General features: G+C 43.9%; 1 protein-coding gene across 3 annotated transcripts in view; it reads right to left on the reverse strand.

The window, feature by feature from the left end:
* The window catches only part of LOC108575317 (protein NDRG3), a 163,559-nt gene that overhangs the window by 45,481 nt on the left and 106,630 nt on the right, over positions 1–11,448 (reverse strand). For 2 of the 3 annotated variants that reach the window (XR_001891428.1, XM_017938082.1), the window contains exons 1-2: positions 8,807–9,177; positions 3,531–3,983 (exon numbers count right to left, since the gene is read on the reverse strand). The exons of the other annotated variant lie outside the window; for it this stretch is intronic. Coding sequence is in view for 1 of the 2 variants with exons in the window: in XM_017938082.1 (XP_017793571.1) it covers positions 3,531–3,745 (215 nt within the window). In the remaining variant the exon portion in view is untranslated. Of the gene's footprint in view, positions 1–3,530; positions 3,984–8,806; positions 9,178–11,448 lie in introns of those variants that run through there. 3 annotated transcript variants of the gene reach the window in all.

Consider the following 11,448-nt stretch of genomic DNA (forward strand, 5'->3'; position numbering starts at 1 on the left):
AAAAAAAAAACCGACAAATCAGTTACACTGTCTTTCTAACCGCATATTTCGCTATTTTTCTTTTCTTTTTTTTCAAATACGAGTCGCCTTAAATTTCCACCGTGTTTCACGTTTACGAACAGGGAAGTAGATTTCTTTTGTTTCTTTCTCGATGATATAACAAAGTGAAGTAGAGCGGTGAAACATTGGTCGGTACGTGGTAACATTGGCGACAAACAAAGAAGTGCTTCGAGGTGGCTCTCCGCAGGAAATTGAGGATCCGTGCGGTCGAGAGACGTGTCGTGCTGAATATGTGGCTGCTCCGTCGTTCTCGGAGGATCGACCTCTGCAGGAGGATCTCTCGAACCGAGAAGCCGGTTCCGCAACGCACGCGTTGCCGTCGCGCGCCACGAAGCACACGCTAATGCAACTCGAGCGTTGCGAGGACAAAGGAACACACATCCGACTACGTACATGCAGCGAAACAAAAAGGAAAAAAAAAAGATCGTTGCTTGCGATAATGGTAATAACGCAACACTGGCGATAGCTTCGCGAGGAGAGAGTGCCTCGCGAGTTGTCGCTTTTGACAACGTTTAGACACGTGTCGGAGGTTTTAGAAATATTTTTCATTTTCTGAGATAGGAATTTTTTGTATTGCTGTGTTATAATGTTTTTCGACGAACGTGCAATTTTTTTTCTCCTATCGATGTGCGACAGGATGTTTGGTAACCGCGATTTTGAAATCATGCAGTCATTCTAATTGCAAATTTGCGAAACCGCATTTTTCAGGAGAAAAGAAAACTAGTTTGTCGGTTAATGTGAAATCACCTTTGCGCTGATTTTATCCACTATGTTATTTATTTTTTAGATGGTGGATAAAGTACGTTTAAAGGTAATTTTGCATTAATTGACAGTTTTCTTCTTTTCTGAAAAACTTCTAAATTCTATTAATCGTTTATTTAAATCGGACTTCAAATATTTATTATCGCACGAATTTCTAGCGTTCTGTTACACTGTAGAAGTAAGTTTGTATAAGTAAGACTGAAAAATGGCGGAACATCGCGCTTAATTTTCTTCTCGTACCGTTCTAACGGAGATCAAAGTGAAACCATTGGTAACATGGTATTACAGCTCGACTGGTACATCGAACACGCCGAGAGATAAATGTAAACAGCAACTGACAGATATCAGAAACATAACTCAGAACAGTATTCTCTTACTACAAGCAGTAGATCTCTATATTACACGAAATTTTTCAAAATACTTCAAACGTTACTTCTCTTACGATAACAAATCATACTCGATTTCTCCGTAACGCAGAAAAAAAAAGAAACACCTGACCTACGTAAACTTCCAACGTTAAATCTGACCAACGTTACACGCAAACATCCTGAAAACCTGGCAACATTATCAATAATTAAACAAACGAACCAATATCAAATTGGTTCTCCAAATTGTACATCGCCAGGTTCCTCCAAACGTAAAAAAGTCTCGCGATAAGATATTAACGGTAAACTTTTCTCTCTCTCGTTTACCCAAAAACTTCCAATCGTGAAATTGCACTTCCATATGGCTGTAATCGTTGTTGATTAAGTTCGACACGACGCGAAGTTATCACCAATGGCGAGTTGCAAGCTGTGGGCAGGCTAGAGCAAAAGATAACGAGCATAGCAACGGGCACAGCACACATAATATACATCTATGCATATACAAGAAACACAGACAGAGAAGCGTGAAACAGGAAGGCCTGAGGGAAGTCGAAAAGTCAACGACGATAGCAATACGCTGTTGGTAGAAGTGCGAGGAAAGGAGTGACGTTCAGGTCGCATGATGCGGCTTACCTCGTGGCCTGCTTTTGTACCCAGGCCGATCAATAGTCGCGGCACCAACTTCCGGTCCTAAAGTCCGTCCGTGCTTAAGGTTAAACCAGTCTTTGATTATCCTGATAACAAGGGACACGTGTACTCCTATCTTCGATTCATATTTTCTTTTTTCTTCGATTTTTTCGACAATTGCAACACAGTCGCAGGATCGAAATCGTTTGGAAATTACATCAGTGATCGCGAGTTATCGATTCTCGATTAACTGGCAAACTTAATGCTTCGCCATTGAAGAAACCGTAATTGATATTTGAAAAGCTACCACGAGGAGATACGATTTCTTGCTTTTTTCTCTATTTTTCAACGATTCTACCACTGGATTGTTTTTTTCTTTTATTTTATTTCAATTGTTACTTCTGAGCGATTTTTATTTGGAACAAATTCTTTCTCGTTTCGGCATGGATGAGATATAGATTCGAGCTGGAGTGATCAGTGAAGTAATGCGCAAAACACGACCCCTTAGATTTAGTCGGAACAACAGCAACGAGAATACCCGGGACAGGCGAATATACGAGATGTTCGTTTTTACGAGTTCCCATTTTCCTACTTTCGTTAATGCAAGCAGTTAGTAAAAGTCGAAGGATTTTAGTAGTGATGCATTTTAGTAAATTCGAAAAGCAACGAATGCTCCGTTACACCGTGTAGCGTTTCTTTCAGAAGTACACCAAGTATGTTTTCTGTAATTTTAGTCACGATTTTAAGTGGTTGAAAAAGGGCAGGAAACTGTAACGATCGATTCCTCGACGCCAGTCCACCATCCGTGGCCAATAGCAAAAGCACTCTAACCGTACCCGCGCCGACATTTTCGACCTCGGACCGATCATTCACGACCTCCTTAGCCTTTGGCCAGGTTACTCCGTCATTGATCGCGCTCTCCTCTTTGAATTCCGAATTTTTCTTTCACGCGAACAATACTACCTGGGTGGAAAAGAAGCCGATAAACTCCGTGGAAGGTGCTCTTTCTTCAACGTTGAAACGATTTCTATTTAATCGATCGCGAGGAGTTCTAAACGACTTCGAATCTAAGTGAAACTCTTTGTCAATTACCGCGACGTTAAGAAGCTTCTAAATATTTCAACCCTTTCGATGTTTAAAATCAACAATTTACTTTGTACGAGGTTTAGACAGGATCGTTCTCAATTCCTTGCAATTAAAAAAAAAAAAAAAAAGAAACTAGAATATTATTAACAAACGGTCACGGGCAATTGAAGTCACAAGAAAAGTAAACACACTTGGTCGTTTCAGCGAGCACCGAAAGGGTTAAATAGAACGTCTGAAAAATTCATCGAATACAATTGCAAAGAGAGACTACAAACCCTAGAAGTTACCAGAAAGGATCGATCGAATCGAGTAGTTCAGTGATACCATTGCTTCAACAAGTATTATCGTGAAACGCGATCATCTGTAGAAAGAAAATGTTCTCGAAGGCGATCTAGACAGCAACTGGTCGCGCATCAAATCTCCGTGGACAAGCCAGAGAGCATCGATCCCCCTCTTAACAATTGAATAGACGCTAGAGAAGAGTGGTCGTCCGAGGTCGAGAAACAACGCGAAGAGACGTAGGAGAAGAAGAAGAAGAAGAAGCGAAATAGCGTGTCCCGCGACCGTCACCCCTACCTGCCGACCGGTTTTTCCCCTGTACCGCGCGGACAATATCGTATAAGGCATTACCTTGAGACGATCGAGACGCTCTCACGGCGGTCCTCGATCAGCGGGTCCTTTTTCCTCAGCTCGACCTTCGGCGAAGCGAAACTGAAAGCCTTCTTGACACTCTCGAGGACGCTCTGCCCGGTGGTCTGTGTTTGGTCGACGATCGTTGTGCTTTTGTACACGTCTTCGCCCAGGTCGCCTAACGACCTGTACGAAGCGCCAATACCTGCCGGCATGGCGACGTTCCCGTTCGCTGTTGCTCGCCCACGATGAAACAAGCCTACCAAACTGCTGACGTCTTCAGGACACGGATGGATCCTTGTCCTTCCGTCCGTCACGCTGGATCTCTACCTTCTGACTTGGACCTTTCCCTCCTCGAATAGTAGTCACGTTCCACCCTTAAATCCTCGTTGATGTAACCGCTCCGGCTGAGTCTCTCCTCTCTCGGTGCCTGGTGTTGTTGCGTTGATGAAGCTGATACGCGTGCCCGAAGCCGAGATACGCCAATATCGTGCGTCAACAAGGCAATAGAACGGGCAAACGGGCAAATAAAGAAAGTCCAAGATAAGGAGGTTCTGTGTGAAAGCGCTTGGACTATCGATCGAGGCATCGGCAAAATGCTATTCTCTGATAATGCGCCGAGGGGCTGTCAGGCTAAGTCGAGCCACGGTGACGCCATGAATACGGAAATCGTAATCGTTCGTTTTCTCTCTAACTGGGTGAATTACAGTGTTTTCGATGTGCTTAGAAGGCGGCATTGTGGATTCTCTGTCTGTTCTACGTCATAGCGGAATTTTCACGATTGCTGTTTGGATTGCTAACACTCTGGCAAATGGTGACGCGGTACTGTGTTTATTTCCTGTCATTTATCATGTACTTATCGTGTACATAATTGTACATCAATTGTAAATATTCGATTAAACTTTTTCCCGGTCAAATTTATTACTTGCAATATTTACGAGGTAGTTGTTTGTTGCGTGTAAATTTTCTTCGTTTCCCAATAATTCGCTTTAAATTGGCATCGGTTATTTCGAATTTCTTAAAAATATGAAAATTTCGCTTTAAACGTTCGATTAATATTTCTCCTGGTAATATTAATATTTCCAATATTTATTTGGTAATTGTTCCCAATAACATAAATTTTGAATTTCTAGTTTCACTTTAAATTCTCGTCAATCGTTCTCAATTGTTTTTAGAGTATGAAAATTTCTATACCGCTGTTAAAGAGACATATGCCATTTTTCGAGATATCTCTATGACAGCCAACGTGTTAAGTACGCTGACCATTACGGTCAAAGTGTTAAGCATATATTTCAGTTCTCGTTGGAATATGCTCCCGAATTTCGGGTCTTTTCTAGTCCGGGCTAAGGGCACTCGTACTTCCGTACCAGGTTGGAATGTGTACTTACGAGAAGAGAGTTTTTCGGCGAAATATCTGGGAAACGTGCCCGCCGGGTCAAAGTGCGGGTTTATATCGGGGGTGGCATAGTTCGCGATTCTTTCTCCCTCCTTCTCTGCTGGTTCTTACTAATGCTCCAATAATTTTCTTAATTACTTCGTTCATATAGGTAATTCAATCCGTACTGGTTTCTAGGTCTCCGACGTGTTTAATTATTTTTACTCGAATAATTCATTCCGTGTTATCAGTTTCGAGAAGTAGAATAATAACCAAACAATTTACACCTTAAGCCACCGATTTTCTTTTTCTCCCTCTCTCTCTCTGCCGTTCGATTTTTCTACCAGATTTTCAACTCGCGATCGATATCAGTGAAATTTCCACGGCGAACAGCTGTGTCCACAGTGTCTCTACCTTGCAAAAGTGTTTCAAATCGAGCAAAACCAAACACGATCGAAAGGCATGAGTAACAGACAGTCGTTAATGCTGTGCATCAAGGATGCAGTGCTACGTTCCGTTCGTGACGTCACCGCGGCTGAAAGGACAACTACACCTGTCGTCGCTGGTATAAAATTGCAATTGTACCTTCGATGACTCAACGTCAACGACTTACTCCGAACTACACTCTCGAAACGAAATAAAATACTTGGAATAGCGAAAATGCGCAGAAATGAAATCGTAATTAATTTTCACAATTTATTCCCAATCAAAATGAGAGAAGAAAAAAATCGAAGAATTTCTTCATATAATATAAAAATGAGCAGAAAGCGTGTAATAAATTCTTGAAACGAAGGAAAACTTTATTCCACACTTTCTGCACTGTTTTCGCACAGAAAAATCGTGGCACAATTTTCTCTCCAACTCCTGTCGTGTCCTTAATTCGAGAAAAAAAAAAAAAAAAGTAAAGAAAATTCAGAGACCGCGAGATTGATCCTATCTGCGTGCACCTGTCTATCGTTGATTGACGTTCCTTAATTGGTATCTGGCTAAGAAAGGGGCAGATGTTACGCTTTCAGAACTAATAGGACGTTTCCTGTGCACGCCCTTCCTGGATTCCAGATCTCGATACGCCACTCGAGATTACTTGGTTCTAGATCGATCCTCCTCGCTATCTTCATTCCCACCTCCTTTCAAACACTTCGACGTTTCCATTAGTTTAAATACACTCTTGGCGGTGATAAAAGGCTTCAGATCGTTTGCCGATACCTCGTTGATTCGTCCAGGCGAAACAAAATAATAGAAGAAAAGAGGGTATATGAAAGACAGAGTTAAGAGACAAAGAGAGAGAGATATATAATTTATATGTGTGTAGGTGTGAAAGGGAGTATGGCGTCAGCATGCAGAAAATTCAATGATTCGGTCATTACACATCGAAATAATCATGCGTGGCCGCATGCCAACTGCAAGGTGCAACGCCGTGCGCCTTCGTGAAAACACACAGATGCTCAGAGAGGACGCGAAACGGTGATCAGTGACCGTGTCCCTCCGAAATGCTACTGAAAATCGCGTTCGAATCTCTGTGTACTGTGAAACGGTGCCCGAGATTCGGATGGCGAAACGGTTCACCGATTACACGCTTCGTTGATGGTTTCGAAATTTCGTGGCATACACGTATACACACACACACACACACACACACACACATATGTACGTATATATTCGAAAGTACAGGCACGCACATGCAAAGAAAAAAAATAGGGTGAATACACAAAACTGAGACCTCTGGTGTTCGACGATTTGACGTGCAATCGATTTTATTTCGTTTTTTTTTTCTTCTTCGGTTGGTTTGGTTGTCTGGGTGGAAAATTTCGTATCTCGGTTTTTCCGTTTTTACTTTTATTCGCATGATGTCAAAGCGACAACGATCGATTAATTGCACCGTGTCTGGCCGTCACGGTGGATAATAACGCCTGGTAATGCAAGCGTTTCCGATGCGATCCCGCCTCGAACGGGAGGAAATTTCTACGCTGTCCCGTTATCGGTCGCAAGAAGAACAAAAGAGTAAATCACTTTTTACGGGCACGACCCTCTTCGGGGACCGAACGACGATGGTATTAACGCGAATTTCCTGCCAATTAAAACCTCCAATGACGAAGAAAATTCGTTCTATAACGAAGCTAAGAATCGTCCGTCACGCGTATCTACGATTATCGAGTTTACATTACATGTATGTATATATAGCAAAATGGTAGATATAAAATAACATCACGATGCACCGGGATAAAATTATCAATCGAGATTAGACGCGCGATTGGTTTACCTTTTTAATCGAGGTTCTCCCAAGTTCTATAAATTCTTCAACGAAGTAAGAATGTACGACCCATTGTGCGCTACCCTTTAGCTACGACGTGCTCCGACGAAAAATTCCATTAGTCGTGAAGGTTCGTTCAAAAATACCCATTCTACGAGTGATACTCTCTTAAACGAAATTACATACTACATGCTCCTTTGTATCTCTAAAAAAAATTGATCGAAGATGTTCTTCTTATTTCATTACCTTCTTTATCCGTCGTAGGTAAAGGATTAAAAAAAAAAAAAAGATCGCTCGATTGGAACAAGAATGATTCTGAACGATTACGATTTACAAAAGTATCTATATATGTACGTGCAGAACCATAGGCCGGCCGATTTATATTTCGAGGCCGACGCGCGTACGAAGAGGAATAATCGATAAGGAACAAGATTATAAAAGCGCACGGGTGCACGACGATTCATGCACGGAAATAAACCGATTTCCGTATTAGCCAATGTCCCCTGTCCGTTCTCCGGACCCTCGGTTAATTCGATATTCGAGCGTAACCGTGGAATCCCATTAAACTTTTATTACCCCGATAGAAAATCCCGGTGAACATTAACCGTTCATACGTTCGGAATCACGGTTCCATTCTGATCATTCATACGAATCATTCGAGGTTAGAGATAACCCGCAAACGCTTACGGTGCATCGCTTAACCTAGCTTTGTACGACCGCGTAAACCCAAACTATGGGGATCAGCTGCGGTCTACGACTCGCACACGTATACCCAGCCTACGTATATACGCGCACACATGCACGCGCGGCTCAGGCACGCAGCACACGTATACGCCTCTCGCGGCTGGTCGAGAGAGATCGATCGCGAAGCGCACAGAGGCAAAAGCCTCGTTCTCCTTCTATAAGAGGGACGATTCGTCATTTTCTTCGCGCGATAGATAATTTTCCCCTGTATTCGAAGAAATCAAACAAGGTAACACATATGTCCGCGCGCGTCCGGATTGTGGAGACGCGGAGGAGAGGGTCGTGTATTGATTTTTCGCGTGGATAGCCGCCGCGTGTGTTAACGTCTAACCTCGTTTCTCGACCGAGTGTAATCGCGTACCCGGGCTGACGCTGTGACGTATCGAGCTCTCGATCGTATCGCTGACGGTCGGCGCGACGACGAACGCGAGAAATCCCGCGGCAGCGGCGGGAGCCAGTTTAAAATCCCTTCCTATCAGGGAGAGCAATCGAGATCGATCTCGCGAACCTCTCGACCTTCGTTGCAACGCCTGATGACTCAACTTCGGATAGAGGGACTCGTGAACGGAATTATAACCGGTATAGGGAGGCGATGAAAAAGCGACGAAACGGGAAAGAAATTGACGCACGATCGCGGCACGGAGAAACAGACACACGCGCAAACACGCTCGCACACGGAATAATAGCAAACGTACGCGAGCAGAAAACGTTCGTGACGACGACGCACAGGCAACGACGTCGTTTATACTAATGTCACGGAAGGAATCGTCATCGATCGAAATATTGTGCCCTCGCGTATAAAAATTTTTTTTTTCCTCCGTTACTGCAAACGTATCCCCGGGATATCTGGTTTCTCGACACGAAAAATAACGCGTGGGGACCTACCGCCGGAGTTATGTGACTCACCTCGTCTTGCGCGGCTCCCGCTGCGGAATCCTGGTACCAAAGAAGAGTTGCAGCTTCTCCGCGTCTTTCGAACACGATAGCACGGAAACAGAGACGCGACAGGCGAGTGTTGCAAGGTGCTAGGAACCCTGGTTCCGGACCTGTCCGCTGTTTTCCTTCACGGTTGTCCCTTGCCTCTCACGACAGTTCCCCGGTCTACGGATATTCTTTCTCTTCGTGAACGACGCGACGTTCGGTACGTAAGGCTCGTCGCTCTTCCCTTCGTTTCCTTCGCCCTTTACGACGTGACGTGTAAAAACGCACCACGAGAAAGGAGACTGACGAGAGAGACCGTACCGTGTTCTCAAAGGCACCGCACGATTACTATTGGCCCGAATACACGACTCAGACTACGGACTGGTCAATGGGAATGCGCACCGCTTCGTGCGCGGTGTACAGCGGATCGAACCGGTTACAGACGGTCTACCGACATCTGGTTTCGAGACGGCGGATTTCATTAGACCCGGAGGGATCTCTTTCCAACTACCGAGCAACCTTCATCGGGCTTGGATAACGCCAACTTTCGCTTTATCGAGCGAGGGAGTTTCATAACCTTTCTCGAGCCCAAAGGTCGGCTCTACCGGTTCTGCAGGGATCCGCCCTATCTATCGCGCGTTCGTTCTTTAGTTGCTACAATGTTACTTTGTCAGTGTAGAGTCGTTGCACGCGGATCTCACGATATATACATAGATAATATTTCTTATCTCTTGTTTTTCTTCATAGGTTTGACAGTATTGAATTGTAGAATTTTTTGGTTGAATTTTTATGAATGTAAAGTGAGCTTGATGAATGTGTTAATTTCAGTAGTTGCAGTGAAGTAGAACTTGGAATGCGATTGTGAAAGACAGAGTGGAGCAAAAGTATTGCGTGATAGTAAAACCAGACTCGTAATCAAACGGCGTTTTCACAGCAATTATCGCGTGGCTTAACGGGAATGATTCAGCTAGATCTAGTTTGAGCGGCAACGATCTCGAAAAGAAAGCTTAAGAGCGACGGGGGAAGATTTTAACTCTTGCTGTGTAAGCACGTGTCTGAGATATCAATCTTTTTTTTTTATCAATCTATAGGTTTAACGTGTTAAGCGCCATGTCAGTCACCGGCGACTGACACTATGCCTTCCGTTCAGGCCGCGTCAGTCACACTTGCTGTGTAAGCACGTGTCTGAGATATCAATCTTTTTTTTTTATCAATCTATAGGTTTAACGCGTTAAGCGCCATGTCAGTCACCGGCGACTGACACTATGCCTTCCGTTCAGGCCGCGTCAGTCACCGGTGACTGACACTATGTCCTCCCGTTTCGGGCCGCGTCAGTCACCGGTGACTGACAGTATACTTTTCGTTAGTCGTCTTCTGTTTATAGTTCGCATGGCCCACTGAACGGAACGGTAAGCAAAACAGGCTGGGCGTTTAACGTGTTAAGTAAAATAAAGTTTCGGAAAAGTTTTCGTAAAATTCGTGGAACTGAGAATGTTCAACGTTATCGCGTGAAAATCATAAAAATCTACGTTCTTAAAATAAAAATAATCTGCTCTATTTCCCTAATAAGACTTGATTATTGGTTTTTCAATTTTTTCCCTCCTGGAAGGTTCGTCACTTCCATTTAGATCACCATGCAATTAGCCGGTATCGAATCTCAATAAGAAAAGCGTGTCAAGCCAATTGCTTGGAATATCTAATAGTACATAGACTTTCCATCAGAAGAAATGTCAAAAGTTCAGTTATAATAAAATTACAGCTCACAATGCTGTAATTAAGTAATTTTCCAACCACAAATTTTTCACTCGATCGATTCTAAAATTTGAAAAAGAAAATTTAATGCTCAATTTTGGCGTTATCACGAACGAAAACACTATCGAATTCGCGTTAATTCTTCCGTCGGAAATCGTCTCGAACACTCCCAAAATACATTCACGGGACACCATTGAATAGCAGTCTCCTGGCAAGTTGATCGCATTCAGAAATCCAACTATCAGCGCCATTTTCGAAGTAAATTAGCGGATCAGGGATGGCTGAGACGGTACGAACACATGGATGCTCTTTTGTAGCCCGGTGTTCAGCTCGCTACAGCCATGCCTCGGCGTAATTCCGAGTCGCATTACGCTGTCGGGCGTAAATCTGAAATTCAATTGCATTCTGGACCGTCACGTCCCACTTTCATCCCCGTCTCTTCTCCCGTTGATCAGTTACCATTTACCTCGTTCTCGAGATTAGTCCGCAAGAATCCTCGACCGGTTTCGAACACGTCCCTCTTCCCCCTTCTCACCCTTCAACCCTATGCTCCTCCATGGTTTCCTCTTTCTCTACCTCGTTCGCCAGTCACGTTGTTTCTCTCCTCCCTCCCCCACTCGTAATCGAGTCAAATATGAGAAGAATGGAACAACGAAACGGAAGTGCTCTCCGGAGAGCTTAAGAGAGACGGTCTGTTTTATGGAATTCACTTTGACGCGAGCGAGAAAGATTAAATTTGCGAGGAGGGAGAGGTTCGCCAGATAGGAAGGACGTTTTTGAATTGGTGAACGTGCGCAAAGAAGGTGCGGAGCCGGATAAAATCGCAAGCCATCCACCGTGACGGTGTCGTAGAGAGGGGCGAGTAGACGACACCC

Source organism: Habropoda laboriosa, unplaced genomic scaffold (genome assembly GCF_001263275.1).
Source record: "Habropoda laboriosa isolate 0110345459 unplaced genomic scaffold, ASM126327v1 scaffold244, whole genome shotgun sequence".
Classification (NCBI taxonomy): Eukaryota; Metazoa; Arthropoda; class Insecta; order Hymenoptera; family Apidae; genus Habropoda; species Habropoda laboriosa.